The 21,646-nt window shown below is 38.8% G+C and overlaps 1 protein-coding gene across 1 annotated transcript in view; it reads right to left on the bottom strand.

Annotated features, from left to right (window-relative positions):
• PTPN13 (protein tyrosine phosphatase non-receptor type 13) overlaps positions 1-21,646 on the bottom strand; it is a 122,730-nt gene that overhangs the window by 20,961 nt on the left and 80,123 nt on the right. The window contains exons 11-28 of the mRNA XM_061479965.1: positions 20,572-20,646; positions 20,289-20,463; positions 19,503-19,656; positions 19,211-19,349; positions 18,644-18,796; positions 17,299-17,481; positions 15,941-16,103; positions 12,011-12,434; positions 11,746-11,843; positions 9,773-9,829; positions 8,054-8,146; positions 6,619-6,726; positions 5,706-5,837; positions 5,060-5,526; positions 3,907-4,050; positions 2,122-2,215; positions 1,232-1,317; positions 230-392 (exon numbers count right to left, since the gene is read on the bottom strand). Coding sequence (XP_061335949.1) covers positions 230-392; positions 1,232-1,317; positions 2,122-2,215; positions 3,907-4,050; positions 5,060-5,526; positions 5,706-5,837; positions 6,619-6,726; positions 8,054-8,146; positions 9,773-9,829; positions 11,746-11,843; positions 12,011-12,434; positions 15,941-16,103; positions 17,299-17,481; positions 18,644-18,796; positions 19,211-19,349; positions 19,503-19,656; positions 20,289-20,463; positions 20,572-20,646 — 2,908 coding nt within the window. The remainder of the gene's footprint in view (positions 1-229; positions 393-1,231; positions 1,318-2,121; positions 2,216-3,906; positions 4,051-5,059; positions 5,527-5,705; positions 5,838-6,618; positions 6,727-8,053; positions 8,147-9,772; positions 9,830-11,745; positions 11,844-12,010; positions 12,435-15,940; positions 16,104-17,298; positions 17,482-18,643; positions 18,797-19,210; positions 19,350-19,502; positions 19,657-20,288; positions 20,464-20,571; positions 20,647-21,646) is intronic.

The following is a 21,646-nucleotide window of genomic DNA, read 5'->3' as shown; positions in this document are numbered from 1 at the left end:
AAATTGGGAAAAAACAAGGAACTGTGAGAGAGCAGACAGTTAAAAGTAACTAAATACAATTACTAAGATGTGAAAGGGAATTTTAAAAGCAAATGATACAGCACAAAAAGGAAGAGACTGCATTATGTGCAGGAGCTCGGTATAGATTGGTATAGAAGATCTGAAGAAAAGTATTCTGAAAACCAAAGGATGCTTCAAAAGTTCAGACAATTGTCCTGTGTGACCTGACCTGCAGTGACAAAGCTGTATTCTTTGGCATTTGTAGTTTTTGTCGCTGGCTTCTCCTGTGGCTGACATTGCCCCACCTGATTCGGAGGTGTGCATTGCGGTGTTACTGGAGCATGAACCTTGGCCACTGAAAGCTGACCTTTTTCCAACAGCAGATGCACCACCTAAAGAGATGAAACATTCTCAACTAGCAACAGTCATGCAGATAGCACAGTCTAGAGTATGTGTTTCTTTCTAACCTGTCAGGGCCCTAAATTTTACAGGAACGAACTTTATAGACACTTCTCTCCCCATACATCTTCCATTTGTTCCTTATTTTAAGGGCTGTGACAGTCTTAAGAAGACACTAATATCTTGCCAACACGGGGTTTTCTTCCAATAAGGCTGTGAGTGTCATTTTCACATGCATTAAGGGAATAGAGTTTTACAATGCGAGCATTTTATAAAGTGAGCGCAAATATCAGTCTTTAGCAGCTCTGAATATATACATTCACTGGCTATTTCCAGGTGTGCATGTACCTCCACATATGAAGCAGCTGAAATAAATAACACTATTAAATGAGGAGGTACCACTGACAGAACCAACTGCTATCCAAAAAGCCCAAGACTCAAATAAAGCTACCGACACAGCATGCAAACACTGCTGCATATATGGAAGCCCTTGTCTCCTCAGTGGTTCCCAAATCTCCTCAGGCAGATTTGGGACCTGTCTGTAGCATGCTGCTACAGCTGCTTTCCAACCCATGAACCTGGGGTTCCTTCCTATGAAGCCCAGGAAGAAGGAAAATCCAATTCCATGTAGAAATCTGACCCGAACAGAGCCAGAATTTCACTAGGGTGGGCAGCAAGACTCAAGGCCCAGGCAGCCAAGGAGTCTAAGAAAACACACCTAAAGCAACTAGGACACCAGGGCGAATTCCAGTCTTCTTCAGGTTCTTTTACCTCTCTCCATGAGTGAAGATGTGGTTTACTATACACAGGAGTAGAACCAGCAGCCACTTACCTGCCCGGTGTTCCTCAGCGTTTCAACAGCTTGCTTATGGGTAGCACCTTCCAAACTAATCCCATTGACGGACAGCACACGGTCACCTACAAATGATTGACTGATAATTTAAGAAAAAGCAGGCAGAACATCATCTGTAAAACCTATTGATGCATAGAAACCTTCAAGTCTCAGCTAACAAGGACAGTTGTTGAAGGAAATTCTCCTTCCCCTCCATATGCTGAGTCAAGAAGAGAACTTAGACAACTAAACTGTATGGTTGAGTAGTGAATATACTTTAATATCTCAGTGATATTAAAAGTTTTTCCCAACCTATGTAACTCTATGATTCTGTGGGATAACCCCACGTCAAAGCTAGTGTTAACAGCAGAATGACAGTCTGCCACAGAGCTCAGACTCTATTAAAAGCAAATCTTAAGTCTACAGTGGGAATTCTTACTTCAATAAGGAATGTGGCCTGGCTTTCAAACAAGAAAAGCCGTAACAATTACATCAGTTTTCTGTATTGAGGTGCCCAGCATGCCATTCAAGAAGGCCACAAGTAATACAAAGTCCTCTCTCCCCATGGCTGGAACAGAGAAATGTTCTCCATTAACACAGGCTGCAGGATTTTTGTACTTTTTTTTCCCCCTATTACAGCCTACTTCCTACTTTTCCCTTCCAGACTCTCAGCAGTTTTCTGTTGGTTCTGCAGTTGCAGTATTTAAAATGACAACTGCAAATGCAGTAGCTTAGAAAAACAGCTCTTATTCCCAGTTAAAAAGGTACAATGAAAGAAGGCAAATATAGCTTATAGCTTCTAGGCCACAGTGTATGGTCAAGTCCATCACAGACAGTTATCTGCTCTTTTTTCACATTAACAGTCCCAACTGAAAGAACTGAAATACTACCTTTTTCTATTCTGCCATCTGCTTCAGCTGCTCCCTGGGGAATAACTGCTTTCACATAAATACCACCGTGCCTTATGCTAGTATTTACACCTCCCTAAATGGAAAGCAAAACCAGGATGTTAGTCTTCTTGCAGTTAAAATACTTACTAATCAAACACAGTGTCACACAAGGAAAACTGTACTCAGGAAGCACTAGGGCTACTGGCATGTAAGAAGAACACCGAAACTATTAAAACCAAAACAACCCAAAGCATGTTTTTTGCAGTCATGCAATTTATTATGAATTCAGTTGGGGTGGGAAGATTGTAAAAACATGATGCATCACGATGCAAATGCACCTACAACAAATAAATGTTCTTCAGCAGAAGCATGTCTGCATTATGCCAAGTTTTACATGTTTGCATGCGTATTGAAGCTCAGGTATGTGTGAGAACACAGCATGCTAAAGCAGAAGATGCATACCCATGCAGTGCTCTACTCCAAACTCATGTAATAGGAAACTAAGGAGTGCTGCCTTCTCTCAGCTCATACAAGTTTGAAGGTCTAAGCTGAAAAAGTCTGCTCAAGCTCAAACGGCATTGTTTTTGGAGGGCCTTAGCCTTTCTGCTCACTGCAGGGGCAGAAGTGTGGACTAGATGATCTTTAGAAATCCCTTCTAACCTTTAGTCATCCTTTAAGGGAAATCTTTGCAGTGGTTGGGATCTTCTAATGTTTTCTACAAAGCCAATGCATGCATACACTGGGCTTGATGCTATTCTATAACCAACTCCTGCTGAACTTTGTTCTTCCAGCTGTCTTAAGTTACAAGCTTGACAAAGCAATATGACTTTGGATAGTCTGGGATGATGAAATAATAAAGTTTCATGCTGCTCCTTTTACAGTATTAGCCATATATATGAAAACAGTGCTAGGCTTGTGAATTGGGACTCCACCTACATGTCTAGGCTTATGGCCACATGTGGGTAAAGGCCAACTTATAAACAGCCAGTGAAAGCTGTAAGTTTTGAGCTAATAACTGCTCTTTACTGTTATAATGTAAACAATTTTTCCTTTCTTAAATTATTGTGTAGTCTGGTGATCAATCAACCAGAGATATCTCTACATTAAAGTACCAAAATATATTTTTGAACACAAGAACAGGAGCAGTGAAAAATGTGTGCATCTCAGTTATAAATCATTCTTTTCTTCTCTGAAGTGCACCTCTGCACTGTGTTGAGCCCTAAACATAAACTCCCTTCAAAATTTTATAGCCTGAGGAGAAATGAGTGCATTAAAAAAAATATTTTTGCTTCATACTGCAAGAAAGCAGTGTCAGCCTGGTCTTACTTGAATTTAAGTAGTTTTTTTGCTTTCTGCCTTTAATCCAGCAGAGGGAGAACCCTGAACGTGGTATGTGTGTGGACGTCCATAGGTACTCATGTAAGTCACACTACTGCCTCGACAGCCCGTGATGCCAGTCAGGGAAGGTCTTATTTCTCTCCATTGTAAATCTGCCACATTATTAGGTAGCAAGGGACAAAGACCACCTTGCTTTTTGTACTCAGAAAGCAGTGATAAGATTCTATTAGGACTTTGGGGCTTCACCATAAAACAACAAGAGTTATTTAAAAGGGCAGATGACAAGAAAAGGGATATAAAATAGTATTTACTTTTCAGCTTTGCTAAGATTAATCACACACCAGTAAAACTATATACTTAACAGTGACTCCAGAAAATATGCTTCCTTGTAATATATCAATTTAATGGGTTGCTGGGAGTAGAGAAAAAGAGAAAACATCTAAAAACCTTGTCAAACAGTACCGTGACACTTATTCCCAAGCCGTTATCTTTTTTGGCTAGTTCAACCTCAAAGATATCTCCAGGTTTAAGAAGTGCTCCAGTAACCTTTTTAGAATTCATTTTGTTTGCTGCATTCGCTGAAGAAGATTCCTTTATTAAAAAAAATAAAACCAAAACAACAACAACAAAACAAAAAACCAAACAAAACCACAAACAAAACAAAAAGAGAGAATGATTTGCCATTAGAACAGAAGTTTATAGTTAAGACCCTAAAGGGTGTGTTTTTGAGTCAGATGCAGCCAAAAGGAATCCACATAGCAAAGTACCATTTAGTAAGGCTCATAGCTTTAACTCTTCCATTGCTGCCATTGAACAGGTTTAGCACAGAAGTGTGCCTGGCCTTCAGCAGCTGAGTCTTTATTGTCAAAAGTAAGTTAGTCACAGAACATAAAAACTGCAGCTCTTCAGCATTACAGCAGCAGCTTGAGAGTGTTGGATAATTTGCAGGAGCTGCCACAACTTGACTGAATAACCTCCAGCAGCTGAAAAAAGGAATCACTGCAAGTTAGGAATTAATCTGTAGTACTTGCCATTGTGTTCTTTTGGAAAGGTGAAACAGCAAGCTGTCTCTGTTCAGAGAGCATGGTTCACTGCTGAACTTCACTACACAAAAGCAGTTTTCCATGGATTAGATCAATCCCAAATGACAATGAATTCTGTTGCTACCATTCCAGGTGCATCAGTACTACTTTAATCTAGGAAAAACTTGGTTTAAAAACATCTGTCAGGTTAATAAACTTACCTCTAGGGGTGGTCACTAGACTATGAACATATTGGGCAAATACACAGAATTGAAAGGAGGTTTTCTACAGAATGAACAAGTGCGCTATACATTCATCCCAAGGTACAATCTGCCTCTGGTAAGACATGGCCCCTTGGAAAGCTGGGAAGTTATTTCAAGTTATTTTTTTTGGAACAAATTCTTTTTAACAAAATCACCAAACTATTAGAAACTATCTATTACCATTTCCCATTAGAAGGATAACTTTCAGGCTAGGCTGTTCTTCCCCCACATCTTTTCCCCTTATTCACACCCACAATCAGATATTTCACTACCACTATTATATTGATTGGAAATTTCATATGAAATACACTATGCCTTTTTAGCTGGCTGTTGCTCCTGACTGCTGGAGTAAGTTGCTTCATCCATGTCAGAATCCCCTCGGTCAGAATACTCCACAGGCTCCACTACCCCAGGCCTTTTATTTTTGGCTCGTGTACTGTCTGACGAGGATCTTCTCTTCTCGTTCATTTTAGAAAGCCCAGACTGGGAATCACTGTAATGCTGAGGATCCTGCTGGGCTCTACCACTTGCACGTTTGCCAAAGAAGCCGGCTGTCTGGCTCTGAGACAGGCTGGCACTCTCAGTTCTGGAATCCTGGGAGCTCACACTTCCATCCCGCTTGCCACCCGAGAAGCCAGACAAACTCCCTGAAACAGGTCTCTGGTGACCACGAGGCTGGTTGTGCTCTTCTGAAGAGGATTCTGCCTCATTGTCCTGCACCGACGACGGCCTCCTCAAATAACCCCTAGTTCCATTACTGATGTGTGCAGCATTACATGATGCTGAAAACCAGGAGAAAAGACAGTCATCAATAGCTGGTAACCTTCTTATCTGCAGCATGACACAAATTTCTCAGCTTACAACCAGATAAAAGTTTTATACACTTCTTCATTCAGCCTCAGAACAGAATTTCAAGCATATACTAGCGGAGTTGCTTACAGAAGTAACTGCAGTTCCATACCTTTGGATAGCTTGTCCTTGGGCTGAGAGATAACAAGTATTACATCTTCAGGTGCATTCTCCAAAATTTCTAATGCTGCATGGTGGCTGACGCCTTCTAAACTTGTGCTATTTACGGATATTAGTCGGTGTCCTGCACAAAAGGGTTTGTTCAGATACAAACTAACATCTGCATTTTTATCCATCAATGAGAACGTGGAGTACAGGTCTGAAAATCTCTACACAATGCATGGATTAAAAATTATTAACATTCAAGTGATGCTGGAATAAGGAACCCTAATCATTAAAACAAAACCAAGCCAATCCCCAAAGCCCCCTCTAAAAACTAACAAAACCCAAACCAAACTACAAGAACTGGTTATGAGTATTTCCTCTTTTAAAAATGACAAACTTTTCCATATTATTATTTCTACATTCTGTTCTGCTGTAAAAAAAAATGGACAGAAAAACAAAAATCAAGAAGTGAAATAAGCAATATGCAGCTCAGTTCAAGGCACAGACTAAAATGAAAAAAAAAAAACCCAAACAAACCCCAAACCAAATAAACCAGATATGAAATAACCACCCACCCCACCCACCCCCACTATACGGTTACATTCACTTTTTTCAAATTCAAAGTATGCATGCAAAGTAGTTTTAAAAACAATAAATTACAAAGCATCTATAGAGAGACTGTGGCAAATAAGCCCCTTATATTTACATGTAACTTTAATTTTCTGCTACTTCAAGCTTTATAATTTTTACTTTGATTCATATTATTTTGGTGTTTGTATCGTTTAACGAAGAAGTATCAGCAGTTTTCAGAAATTATCTAGAAGGTAATGGGATGCCTGAAGCCAGAGATGGAAATGATATTACATATGTGTTTGGTCTTTTCTTACATGTATACACCTCATCTTATTTACACTATTCACCTGGCTTTAGAGATCCTTCCAAATCAGCTGGCCCTCCGGGAATAATTGAATGAATAAAAATTCCCAGATCAAGTTTCCCCGTCTTCTCTCCACCGACTATTTGAAAGCCTATTAAAAAAAGTCCAAAGCAGGCAAAAATATTAGTTACCACAGTGTAACTTAACACAAGTCTGTATTCTATGATTCTATGATTACAGAATATGTAAAACCTTAGTAATTCTAATAATTGAAAAATCTAAGAAAAATATATGCCTCAGAGAAGTCTACGTGAAAATAAGAGGTAAAGCTTTTTTGATGCATTTTTAATGCATTCTCTGTTTTTGAGCAAGCACTATAGATTTTGTCTAGCTGGCTTCCCAGAAAACTCCAGCAAAGGTTACAGAAGACAACTGTGGCAAGAGAAACACATGCACAAATGCATGACATTACATGCACATTCGCTGACCAGATGAAATGTATTTTCTCTTACTTAAAAATTTCTAGGTTTCTCTATTGTCAGATGCTTCACCTAAATGTCTGACCCTACTGAGTTTTTCAAGTCCCTGTTTTCTTTTTAGACTTTTCATCTACTTGGACTAATTTTATGAGGTAAACCTGGAAAGAATGTTCAAGATGAAAAAAAGAAAATGGAAGATATCAGGTCTTCTCTATTGTAGCTAAAACAGCAAAGTACCACAGGTTGCATGGGGAAGAAAGAGAAGAAATAGTGCATTTCATATGATTTTCTTTCCTTTTTGGTCAACTGTGCAGAGTAAACACTAAATATTATTGTCTTGCAGACTTTTCCCACCTCTTCAAATTTACACAAGTCCTATTCTGAATGACAGAACAATGTCCTTAAGGACACTTTACAGAGACTCTCTAAAGCACAATACTGACACCAAATTATTCATTACTCATACAGGGAAAAATTATGTGGGTTTATGAAAAAAATCAGTGGTAGAAGGAAGAATGGAATGCAAGTATCTCATCTTCCAGGCTTCTTAAACCTCAAATTAGCGTTCCATCTGATGATATTATAAGAGTAAGAAAAACGCTCCACAATTAGCACATAATGGCTATTTAATGCCTTTTTATTTCATTTAAACCCTTCAAGCTGTCACAAGTCTGAGATGTCCACATTGACAAAATCTTGTGCCTGAACACAGAAATAAACTTTAAAGGCCAACTTTTAGGATAACTAATTCACAATAAAAATATTATCTTATACTTACTATATAGAAAAAACAAGAAAACAAGAAATGGACTTAGTTAACACTCAACAAATCAGAAGCAGGCACTATCAAATAAGTCCAGGCTTTGACATGTTAAATACCATTAACATCCAGCTACTGTCTGCACTGCTTTCCTCAGTCCTACAATAAGTACAGACCTGAAAAATTCAGCTTTGACTTATAGGAACAGTCATGACAACAATAATTTTAAAGCCACTTACCTAAGCCCAATTTTTCATCCTTCTTCAGGTTCACCAAAGTGATCTCTCTTTCTGGTGAGGCAACTCTGTTGTGTGTTGTTTGCAGAGAATCAACTGAAAAGCCAATAGACATTATCTGAATGCTTCCCTTCAGGCTTGCCTTGAAGTTTGGAGAAGAGAAGGCTATGTGGAGACCTCATAGCAGCCTTCCAGTATATGAAGGGGGCCTATAAGGATGCTGGAGAGGGACTCTTTGTCAGGGACTGCAGTGATAGGATAAGAGGTAATGGGTTTAAACTTAAACAGGAGAAGTTCAGGTTTGATATAAGGAAGAAGTTCTTTACTGTGAGGGTGGTGAGGCACTGGAACAGGTTGCCCAAAGCAGTGGTGAATGTTCATCCCTGGCAGTGTTCAAGCCCAGGATGGACAGGGCCTTGGGTGACATGGGTGAGGCATCCCAGCCCATGGCAGTGGGGCTGGAACTAGATGATCTTAAGGTCCTTTCCAACCCTAACAATTCTGATTCTATTCCATTTAAAAACATTACTTCTCTGATAACCTGAAAAGCTCTTCTGAACAAGTGGGTCCAACTTACAACTTCCATGTCCAAATAATTTAAAAAAAAAACCAAAAATCCACCAAAAAACCAAACCAAACCAAAAAAACATCATCATTATAACTTAATCCCATCTTCAGTTAAAATTTTTTACTCCTCCTAAGAAAAGCACCTAGCACAGTCTCTTGGAATCACAATACAATTGAGCTCTAGAATCTTCAGATTTATTAGTCTTATTTCAGCAAAGTATTTAGATCTGTGTTTACATGCCCTGCTCAGGTAGGCAGGATGTAAGCATATTGGGTGAAAGTGAAACTGAGGCTTATTATATGAAGTTACTAAAAGGTTACTCATTAAATTCTCTTAATGGTGAACCTTCATTAAGAAACAACCAATTCAAGAAACATCCACTAAAACCTCTCTCATTTAAATTTATTTCCACACTTGCAACTCCACAGGCTGCTGATTCTGCCTGTTCCAAAATTTGAGCACAATAGATTTACATGATTAGGTGATTCCGGAGAGTTCCTAACAGGCTGAAGTAGACCCACACACTTTAGAGACAGAAGCATGATTTGGAAAAAGCCAGTTTCCTCAAACTTTCAGAAAATGGAACATACGGTAAGTCTGAACTCATGAATTTGCTACCTAGAGAAGATACAACTCATTTGGTCTTGAGTACCTGGGATACTTTTGCCCTAAGTGGAGCATGCAGTTCAAAACCAGCAGAAACCTACTGAGCTCTACACACTGGTACAAGCCTAAAGCAGTGTGCAAGATAGTGCAATACACTGAAAGAAGAGTTTTTCTCCCAAACCAAGTTAAACCTAAAGAGTAAATGAACTGAAAACAGTCCTCTCAGGCTCTACAGAATCTGTAACCTCAAAGTAAGGGAAATGAGATTTAAAGAGTATGGCATGTTAGGTGATAGCACCTTTCAAGTCTCAAACTAAACAGATACTATTTATATTTGAAAAATATTACACACAGAAGTCAAATTCTCTCCCCCAAGAAGAAAACCAAAAGAAAGGAGTTGTATTTAAGAGAATGTTCTATTCAACTAACCGGGAGAGGTATTTGAGAAACAGGACAGGTGGAACAGCGAAGCACTTGAAAAGAACACTTGAAAAGTGCTTCACAAGCTAACTGAATTAATTCTGCATGCATATTATTTATCCACTTACCACTCTCTTTTAATAGTGTTGATGACAGATGATTTTCTGAAGTATTCATGCTAACGCCTGTGACATGAATGGAAATATTAGATAGTGTTATTAGGTCTTTTGTTTTAAATATGAAAGCTACCAAGGTCTATTTCAGACTTTACACAGTACACATGAGCTCATTCACAATATCAGATTACTTATTTTAAAAATGAATAGACATAGAAGTAGTTTTGGATTAGCAAAGCCAAACTACTCATACTGTGGTTGTAGTTCAAGGTTAAGATAGATGGTAGGCTCATGCAAAAGCAAAGAATTAAGCAAAGGACAGAGGTTTGGCCTTTACAACCAGTGTTAACTTCTGATAAAATTAATGGATCTTTAAGAAACTAAGTCAAAGACTAAATTTTCTAAATAGGATTGCATGATTATGCTTAACCCAAAAAAACAGCAAGGGTTTTCTCAGATTTTGTACAGTAACAAATAAGTTGCTACAGTAACAAGAAATTTGTATCAAGTATTTCTATTTTAATTGGTTTGCACATAGAATCATATTTTCTTTGGAATGATCAATGCCAAGCAAATGTAGCATACCTTAAAGAAGGTAAAATAATAGGTGTATTAAGTTATGAAAGTAAATAAGGCAAGAGAATTCAAGCTTCTTATGAAAGCAGTCCTGGTCTTTCCCAAGCCTCTGAACCCTGAAGTTTCAGCTGATGAGTTTCATCATGCAAAGAATGCCTGTCCCCCCAGCACAGGCAATGTGATTCAGCAGGACTATCTGATATGTATCCTTATCAGAACTGCTGCCCAAATTATCATGGGTAAGCACATGATAACACTAATTGTAAAGCTAAAAGCATACGGTAAATGGCTGCAACCAGTTACTGCAGAAACTGTATGTCTCATCTCACTCTTCAGTGACTTATGCTGTCAGTACTGAAGAAGTATGGCTCCCAAGTCAGTTCAGGATTCAAGAGCAGTAGGGACAGATGTGCTAAGTGTTTGTATGTCACACTGTTTGACTTCTTGTTGTTTGTTTGTTTGGGGAGGTGGTTCATTTTGGGGGTGTTTGGTTTGGGTTTTTTTTTGTACATTTATATGACCTCTATAACCTTAATCTTCTACTTTTCCTGATATTCTGTAGCTAACAAATATATTTAGTATTAAGCAAAAACAAAGTATCAAAAGCAAGCTAAGGCTGCCAAATGCCTCAGACATTGTAATTTCTAGTATTCTAACAGGGAACCTTCTATAAACAGAAACCATAACATAGCTATATTAAAAATTAATGCACAGTTATACAATGTGTGGATTTAAATCTACCTAGCTGCTCTGATTTTTATTTTTTTAAATGCAGATTCTGTATTTTCACTGCCTAGAGTAAGACTACTTGCGTGCAACCCAATCCTTGCCCTGAAAATGGAGTAAGTAGGTCTGGTTTAGCTCATTACAAGAGATTTTTTTTGTGAAACACTCAATGCACTGCAAAAAAATACTGTACCTCATTTATTATATTTAAATGAGACAAACAAGAAAGAGCTGTGCAGTTACTGCTCAGAGGTACTATACAATAGCCAGCTTGTGCCAAACTGAGTCTACTTATAAAAAGGACTCCCTACACACTTAAACAGAAAGCACTAAAAAAAATTCAAGTTTGACAGACTGTGAAAACTAGCAAATTATCAAAAGATCCATACAATAAAATGTCACTCTGAAGTGACAAAATGGAAGATGTTTTCTGGAGCAGCTTTTACTGTCAAGTACTGTGCATAGACCGGTATTGTCCACAGGAGGACTTTTCTGATTAACTGCAACAATTATTCAGGAGCAACAGGCAATTGGCCTGCATTAATTTAACACCTGATACTCTGCTTCCTTTTTAAAATCAAAATATTACCATCAGTTAATAATTATATCAAAAAGGCATTGCACACAAAGCAGTTTTAGAGGTTGGTTAGTAAATACAGTAATATCATTTTTTGCATGCTGACCTACAACGTAGGCTTGACCGGTATCTTCAGTGGATGATGAGTCTGATTCATTTTTCTTTCTTTCAGGGCTTCTACTTAAACCTGCATGAGATTTTGAACTTAAAGGGGAGAAGGAGAGAAGGGAAACCAGAGAGAGGGAAGAGGAAGTTGGGAGAGGGAAGGATCAATGTAATAAAATAATGGTATGAATAATAAATCAAAACTGGTGCAAAATGTACATTGACTGTACACAAAGATATTGCAGGGCGGTCAGAGAGACTCTTACTTGCTCAGTTTTAATGCTCCTGCTGCTGATCCAGTATCAAATTTTGGCATTTGCTTAAAGACTCTGCCCATTATGTCTTCTATTTTTTTGGGGGAAGAGTCCAAAGCAGTAATGATATTTTTCCTTGGGGGGTAAACCGAGATGTGGCTCTGACTCAGATCATGAAATGACTTGCTCATAACCCTGGGTCTTTCCTCCCACAGAGTCTTCTCATTCTTGTCCTTTGAAGAGCCAGGAAGTGGCTGGAAGAGTGAGAGCTCAGAGCAGGACAGTCTCTTCAGAATCTCTGCCTGAACAGACAGAGGTCGAATGGCAAGTCGATTCAAAGTGCTGCTGGCCAGGCTACCAGTACTGATTGCTCGTCCCATGTTGAAGCCTTTGACAGAGTCTGCATGGAGATTTAGGCTCCTAAATGAAGCCCTTTCTGTGGATTTTGTTTTTTTTTAAACAACAAAAAAAAAAAAAATTAAGTTATACAGCAGAGTTAGTGTGACCTCCTTGTGTAAAGCAAGCATCTTAAAACAACCAACTCGCACAAATATTTTCTGTATATATTTTGTCTAGATGCTCAAAAGTATGTACCATCATCAGGCCCATATAAATAACCACCATGTAGTTTGCTCAGGAAGCAAAGTTTGGAGTTCATGACATTACACTAACCTGACCATCTACTACAGTGAAGTCCAAAACCACAGAATAGCAGAATATGTATCCTCTTGTTAGTATGAAGACTTATATTTCCTGTTAAACTGCAGTGCCTTATATACAGGCACATGATCTCTTTCTGCAAAGAAATTATGTCCTCAAGCCAAGTGACCTGGAACACTATACTTCCCTTAAACTACTCACACAAATCTTTTCCAGTATTTGAACAAAAAGGGCTCCCCCACTTCCACCCAACTTCCATCCACCCATTGCTTAGTTTTCTTCACTAAGCCCCTGACACAGTTACAATACAGCTGCAAAGTTATTGGGCAGCATCTCTACCTGGTTAAAGAGCATCGCTTCACTTAGGTGCACTTGGAGACTTCCCTGCCAGAAAAATTCATAAATGTTTTAGCACAGAACAGAAAGTGTTGACTGGCCTTTACCACACTTTTCTGACTCATGAACTAGGACTCCTTCAAGCAGCAGAGGGAAACAGGTTTTGGGTTTGTAATTAAACTACTGTCAGCTGAGTCGTGGGAACTGTCTGGATAGATGTTCTTAGCTGAAAGCAAATGCAAGATAATACAACTGAGCCTAACCCCCTCTTAACGTAGAGCAAAGCTGAGCAGGGCTCATTTCTATTAGCCTAACTGCCTCCTAAGGCTAGCAGTTAAGTTCCTGTGGCTTGGCTCTTGCACAGAAACTTGATAAGCTGCAGCAACATGTTTGCTTGTTAGAGCCTTTAAGGAAATCAGGCCACCTGAACCCTTCATAAACTTCACTGATGTCTTAGAGTCAGTTCACAAAGAAGTCTGAGGAAAAGCAATCTCCAACTGCAAATACAGTTCTGATTTAGGGTTAACTAGTGTAGGGTTTTTTTTTAACCTCTACATGCAGCTAGGAAATAAGCTGATTTAGGAAGCTGCACTGGAACTCAAAAGGCAAATGCTACTTTCTGGTACACACTGTCTGTTAGCTTCACTAAATGCTTAAGTATTCCCCATAGAAGAGTATATTTGGAAAATACAACCTCAGCACTTCCATTCCAAAAGACATTCTTTCCCCCAATACCTAGGGTAAGAATTAACTACAACAGTAACTTGCCCTGCATAAGGCTGACCTAGCCCTTGTTTCCATCTTTGTGGTTTTCAGAATGTCCTTTCAGGAATCCAAATATCCATCTTAAAACTCAGTGCTCAGTTAACTTTATGTCTCATCTCTTTCTATTTATGCAGAAAGAATTTTACTCAAGAGGCAATTTCCTTTCATTTTCCAAACCTAATTCTCCCTATTTGATTTACATGTGTTAAAATGTTTTCTCCCAGGTCACTGAAGACATTGTGCAACACGTGAAAAACATGTCATGGTACATACATCACGGGCTATAAGGTGCTCTCCATTATGCCTCCATCCTCTGTTGCTATGTTCCATGAAAATGTGTTCACCACCACTATGCATGCCAGGCCCTTCTCCCTTGTCTTGAAACACTTTTTCCATTCAGTGGCTGAAATCAAGGTGAGTCTTACAAGATGCTAATACTGTATTTCTGAAGAATCTTCCAAAGTATGTTAGTCTTCTGAAATCTGCTGCTTCTCCCCATGAACATGCAAGTGTTATAGGCATGTGCTTGTGTTCACTGTGCCGTTAGCCCAATCTTTATATAAGGAGCCTTCAAAACATACACTTCCTGTGGTGATCAGCCTCGAATTAATAATATTATCACCTTCCCTTTTGCTTACTGTTTTGCTTCTAACCGCCATTTTTACTGATATTTTAAGGGCTCTGAAAAAAAAAAACCAATCCAAAAATACTTGATGCTTCTATAGGCCAAGAATAATGCTTCCCAAATACTGCCTGGGATTTCACTGCTCTAAAAAAAAAACAGTGCTTCTAATTAATTAATATGCTATTTTGGCTAGCTGATTCATCATTGTTTTCTCTTACCTTTATTACAATACTTTCTCTTTTTTAAAATATTCTAGTAACTCTATTGCTCTATGCATATATCCCTGAAGGAAAGAGAAACAGGGCTGATCAGTTTAGATCAGTAAAGACATGACATAAGCAAAGTTTTGGAAGTGTTTCTACTTTTAATAACCAAGTGTAATGGAATTAACCATAATACTGACTTATTTCCTCCTGCTTACAGATGATTGATGAAATTTGAGACTTCTGAATTGTAAGTTATCTGCACTGCTTAGAAACAAACTATTATTTTTCAGACTCCAAAAGCACAACACATACTGCATCTGTAAGAGCAACCAAGTTTGCCTTGCCAAGAAAGCCTTTCATGTGCTGCTTCTCTTTGCCATTCAGGATAAGCAAGCACTAAGCTAGAGAATGGTACAAAGGCTTGGCCCTGTTCCTTTCACTGAGTTGGCTGAACCCAACAGAATAGAAAAAAAGGCTGCAGAGTTGCCACACTGCCTCTCCTCCCTTCCCCCTCTTTTTTAAATTAGAGATGACAACCTCCGCAGCAGTGGGGTCAAACTCTATCCCAGCTATGCTGGCTGAAGTCTGGATTAACATCAACTGGAATGCAGACAGATAAAAACAGAGAACAAAGAAAGAATGAGCAGGCAGACTGACCAAAATAGCACTTCCAGCCAGCCAGTCAAGTGAGCTCTGCTCCAAATTGTAAAGAAATTAGTACAGAATGTGTTTAAATGGATTGCATTCTCCCATTAATATTTTCTATCTAAAAGCACACCTTTAGATTTTATATTATACCCACAAATTAGATAGCATTTCTGAAGAAAACTGACTAGCATCAGCGTTGTTCCTTACTGGGTCCCCGAAACATTAAGTGTAATAAAGACAGCTACACCCACAGCTTACAGATGCAGCATCATGAAATGCTCCCTATTGTATTTGCCCTCTCATGATCACACCATTTTATCTGTAATTCCACATCATCAAAGCATTTAATTTCACGTTAAGCAAAATGTAAAAATCCTGTTACTTAAGTATCTTCAACTTCTTTCTGAAAAAAGCCAGAAGCCATTAATCTAATCACAAAGTACTATTACTGACCTATTTTTAATCTCCTTTTATTTTAGAGGAGCTGCTGTGTGCCAGCTCTTGTGATATGCCAACTCTTCCCCCTCCAGCAAATCCTAAACAAACTTACTTAGTAGATTCTCTTTATAGTTCAAACCCTCCAGATGCAGAGCTACACATACGTAGCACTCAGTGGAATTACTGAAGCTCAAGTTCAGTTTTCTCCTTACAAAAATACATATAGATTGCTATTAAAAACTAACACAACATCACAGTCCTTACCAATGTCCTGAGCATCTTGGTTGCTCTGCCTGGTTCTCATCTGTAGTTGGAACTTATGCTGGGAAGAGCAGAGATGCAAAAGGTACTGGCAAGTCTTACTATTGTCAGTCTGAAATGCATGCTTGATACCATCTGATGTGTTCTGCAAAGTTATTTTCTTCTTCTACACAATGGAGAAATAAAAAAGTTAAAGACAATGATTACTTTTAGCTTACAAAGAATTTTGTATTTGCTTGTGCATTTACAGCATTGAAACCTTCCTGAAGCAAAAATGCACCAATGGGAGAGATTTCTATTAAAATTCGGGTTGAAAGTAATCTGACATTTACAAAGCAGCACTTTAAAGCTACTTCTGGGCTAGCTGAGATGGTACTTTATTATTATTTAATCCATCTCTGTTACTGTTAGTGATGACTAATGACAAACAGCACTATTATGTTTTGCAGGATGGACTTCTCAAAAGCCTCCAATGATGTCACAAAGGGTGTTGCCACTCAAAAGAAAAATAACTAGGTACCCATCCAGTTATGAAATTTTATCAGTTAATGTTCCAAGTCTAAAAATTACTGAAAAAATAAATTTAGAACTTCAATTTACCAATCCTAGATAAAAATCTTATCACAGATGAAACAGGCTGGAGCTTTTCAGTAAGTTATCAGACAGTTAGAAGTCCTGTTTTCAATACCTGTACCAAGGTAAGTACTTGAAGCTCAACACCTCATTAAAAACTGACACATGACCACCAGATTATGCTGTACCCACTAAAGTTGTCTGGTATTGTCCAGATCAAGTGTCAGCCACTGTCAACCATTACTGTTTAAGTTAACTACTCATGGAAATAAAATAATTTAAAAGCGAAATAGGTGAATCTGTTAATTACACTGAATTCTGGCATTTGCCAATACCCAGTCCTCTAATGCAGGATTCTCACTCCCATGCTCCTTCAGTACCCATGTCCCATACAGGAGCATGGGTGGATGCCCAGAAATGCAGTCAATGGGTAAAGCTTCTCCCTATAAGAGTAGCCTTTGATCTATCTCCATAATGGCTCATTCCTTACACAAGGCAGGGGAGCCATGTTTCACATCACTACAGATCTGCCAAACTAAAACACTGGTGTTAAACTCTCTGCTGCTGAGGTTCCAGCCTCAGAATAGGAGGCAAGCTAATAAAAAAAAAAAAAAAAAATCTTGGAAATTTCAAAACTCCTCTTTCAAACCCCTAAAACAACACAGCTCAGCAAACCAAAATGTAGTCAGACTACACTGAGAACAGCACCTTAATTTGCAGGAATAACACACAGTATCTGAACATACAAATATAGATATGTACAGACAGAGGAAAAGAGACCAACTTACACTAAAGGATATTTTCTTTGTCTCTCTCCATGGGAAGCGTAGTACAGGTGTGCGGGCACCATTGTGAACTTCAAAAATAACAACTCCTTTGCAGCACACTCCCAGAAGGATACCTGTTTGGGATCTCTTCTCAGGCAACACATGATGAAGATGAACCCCATATTCTGTGAGCCTCTGACACAACTATACAGATCAATACAATGAAACATCTAAGAATATGAAATTAAGGCTATTACAAGTTTTTATGCTTAATAGCGTTTATTAAAATCAGACAATGAAAGCATGAACCAAGAATGCCTGTGAGTAAATCAAACCTGCACAAACCAACTGTAACCAGCCAGATGGCCTTGTTATCGAACCACTTCTTAAAACATAGAATTAGATTAACACTGCAATTCTGTGATCACATTAAAGTATCGTAACTGCCAAGAGATGAAGTTTCACTCACTTTGCACTCCTAGTCATTAATTCCTGGTGTCTCTTCAGTACTGGCATACAGGACTGATGTAATGAATCAAATGAAGGAATCTAAGTGCTCTCCCCACCCCAAGTCACACTATGTCTAGCTAGGATCAAGGCCCCTGTTCTTCTTTTCTGTGCTTAAGTTACAAGAACACTTCAGCCAAAGCCTTAGAAGGGGCAAAGTCAGCTCAGTGCCTTTGCCACAACCTTCTCAAGAGACTGTGGAACCACAGCATGACTGTGGAATTACAGCGTAATGATTATCCAGCATCTCAGCACCAAGATGCCACCTCCTGAAGTCATTTGCAGCCATTGTATCAAGGCAGGACCTGCTCATTACCTCAGAGCAACAGCAGCAAAACACATAATTATATTTCTTGATGGGTTCTTTTAGAATAAATCAAATATAGCTGTGACTACAGCTTTCCTATCATCGGACCTTGTACCTGCACACAGAAGTCTGCTTGGTAATGCTCCTGGCTTGCTTCATACCAAGCACCATAAATAGTATTAGGTGTAACAAAACTTTTCATAATTTAAGTATTTTTTTTCTCAACAGAAAGAACAAAGGGCATAGGAAAAGCAGGGTGTGCTGCCTCATAATCATAGCTTCCTTCAGGGTAAACATAAGGATCAATAGTTGCTTTTATCTAGTTGGAGCTAAAGCAGGAAGACTACTGATCAGAAAACAAAGTGAAACGAATTCCTTCCCATCTCTTACAATTTCTTCTCCCTTGCAATGATATGTCGTTTGAGAATATCTTTTCTGTTAATCAGAACTTGAGCAGTTTTCTTGTGCTTTTGGTTGAAGTCCACACACCCATATTCCCCTCAATGAATTTCTTAAATCATAGATTAAGGAAGCAAACTGCTGCCCACTTACCTTCAAAAATTCTAACTCTGTCTCTTTTTCAGATGCACCCACGTAACTGCTATGCAATTTTGGCAGCTCTTCCTTGATGTAGGACAGATCTAGTTTCTCCATCACTCTAGCCGGGACATAGTGCTCTAGTCTGAAATAGGACATGCCATGCACCTACAAGACAAAATATTTATGTGGCAGCAACTCCATATACTGCTCTATATGCACAAATGAAGCATGAACACTCATGTTACAGGGAATCATACACTAAAAATCAACTGGAGAACCACATGCTTCCGAGTAAGAATCCTAACCCTGACTCAGACCTTTATTTCACATATGGTTTCTTCCTATTCAAGCCCTTCTTTACTTCCACTTAAAATAAAGGATTTAACATCCAGATCTTGAAACAGATTCTGCAACAGCCCTGTGTTATTAGACTATGAAAAAAAACCTTGCCCACAGCAAAAATAGCCAACAGCATATCAGCTGAGCTTCTAGTCCAGGCCCAAGCTGTGGCAGCTCACAGGCTATTCGTTAATTATGCAGCAAGAACATAGTTTCTCCAACGTGAAATTGATGGTGTACCTCAGCCTGGTAATCTCCATACTCAGCTTGGAGAGCTAGGGATGCTAATAATAAGGCTGTCTCATCATCACAGTGCATCCGGTCTTCCAGAATATCCTTCCGCAACTGCAGATAATACTGGTGACAGGTCAGTGTATGCCTGGAATAGGAAAACAAACCAAAAACCACTAAAACTCCAATATCATCTTTGGTACTCTTCCTGTTACAGCAGGTTTTCAGTATTTGATTACTATCCAATTTCTATCCGTAAATTCAGAGCTTAAAGGGTTAAAAAATATATTCATATACTCACTGTATAAGACTGACATCATCCACAAAAAACTTTATGCGAAAAAACAGAGTGAAGTTAACAGGGGGCTTGTTCTTTTTCTTTGGTTCTTCTTTCCATCCTTCAGGAGCTACTTTACTTAGCTTTATATCAGGATCAACGAAGAAAAATTCATTGTCTGCCATGAATGTTAAAGGGAAGCATATGGATATAAAACTATATAAATAATATGATAATACATTATCATATTATAAATCTGTATTATTCTGTATATAAAAATTATCTTCCATGATAGCTACAAAATAGGAGCTAGGGGTTCTTTAAAATTCTAACATTTCTTATCCCATAGAAAATCCAACATTCTAGTCTCTTCTAATAGCAAAAAACTAAATTGCTCAGGAGCAAGTTCTTTTTATATAAGGCAACTCCATCTATACTAGGCCCCTCCTATGCCTTCCAATGGGTCTGCCTCCATAAGAGGCTTCAGCAATGCCTGTGGTGTATTAACAGAACCCAAAACCCATTCATGTCCTCTGAGAGGTACTAGTCAGAGTGAGGGCAACAAGCAGCAGGGAAGAAAACTAGCAACCACAGGAAACAGGCTGCTCAAGATGAGCTGCCATAACTTTGACAAACATAGAATTTTATAGTGCAAAGGTGTTCTTTGAGGAATGTATTTTGCCTCAATGCAACAGAATATAACTCAAAGTAGACACTTTGTAGATGCCAGAGAGTTTCTGCTTATCTTCTCAACACCATGTAGCCAATTATTCTTTGTACCTGTCAATTACATGAAATCATTTTTCTTACCTCTTAAAGTAGCCAACCCAAAAAAGTGATGCTCCACCAAGCCAATATGGGCAACCACCATATCAAAGACATCTTTACATATTGTTTTGGTATCACAGGTCAGCTCCAGCTTCTGCCCACTTAGAAGCATCACATTTACTTTTCGCCTAGTGTCATCAGTCTTCCCTTTCTTAGTCTGCATTTTGTGAAACAAAAAATACAACATTCGCAATTGTGACAAAAGCACATTTTTTGGTTTAATGTACTTCCCCTGTCACTGATTGCTGAATAGCCCCTTCCTTACCAAGATCGACTTTGGCAGATCCAAGGAGATGAATGGCTCAATCGTCATTTTCACAAACTCAGGGCCAAAGAAATTCTGCAAATCACAAGAGTATGAGTCAACACTGTGTGGCTGGAACAACAGACTGAGGCACAGGTAACTTCCGCCCTGCAAATGCCAAAGAGGTACCGAAGACTGAAACTAGGAAATTGTGCTGAATTCCTCCCATGAGCCGGTATGTAACAAAACTCATCTTGCCAGCATGTGTGCCAGGTATCACGGGCAAGCTACAGTGTTAGTGACATTATTACTCTGCATATGCTCTTTCCTCTGCTGGGCAAAAGGTGATACTGTAATATTATTAGTCATTCTTTAAAATACAGGGTGTGGGGTTGCATATTGGGACCATCTGGGCTTATCTCAGTAAGCAATTGCCTGACATTACTAAGGTTTTCTTCACTGACATCCTTAACAAGTCTCTGTGACACACAAGTCTCATCTCCTGAAGGCTGAAACATTTCAGCCTAATTCCACCTGCTGGGTTCAAGTAGAGATCCTGGGAAATTTCTGTCTGCTTGTAGACAAACATCCTACTAATTCACCCTGTAAATTACAGGAGGTTACCTATCCAAACTGTTAAATGAACAAGACCTGAGTTCTTTCAAGGTTTCCCATCCTTAAAAAAATAAATAAATAAATAAATCCAATTCACTAAAAGCAGCAGCAGAGGGCATCATTCATCACCTTGTCTAAACACCAGCCACTGTATTTACCTGTACCTCTGTCTCCTTCTTTCTCTGTAATCTTGTATTGCATCCACATACCAAAACAGCTTGGAAAGGGGAGTTTGCATGGTGATTCAGGGTAAACCCAAAGGCCAAATGAATCCTTTCTGCTTTTCTGTACCTTTCCAACTTGCTCATTTAATAACTTTTAATGCTGGTGGGATACATCCACATTCCACAAAGAGAAATAAATGCAAACTGAAGTGGTTGAAAACACCACAGAATACAGGAGAAAACTACACCTTACCTTTGCTAGGATGCCACTTGTTTAATCAGTGCAATCTTTTGTCAAGGCTTGCTATCTGTTCTAT

This window comes from Pezoporus flaviventris, unplaced genomic scaffold (assembly GCF_033815535.1).
Source record: "Pezoporus flaviventris isolate CSIRO_AGI_PZ_B2104156 unplaced genomic scaffold, CSIRO_AGI_Pfla_v1 ptg000002l, whole genome shotgun sequence".
NCBI lineage: Eukaryota > Metazoa > Chordata > Aves > Psittaciformes > Psittacidae > Pezoporus > Pezoporus flaviventris.
Note: the sequence above shows the minus strand (reverse complement) of the source record. Positions and strands in the feature narration are given on the sequence as shown.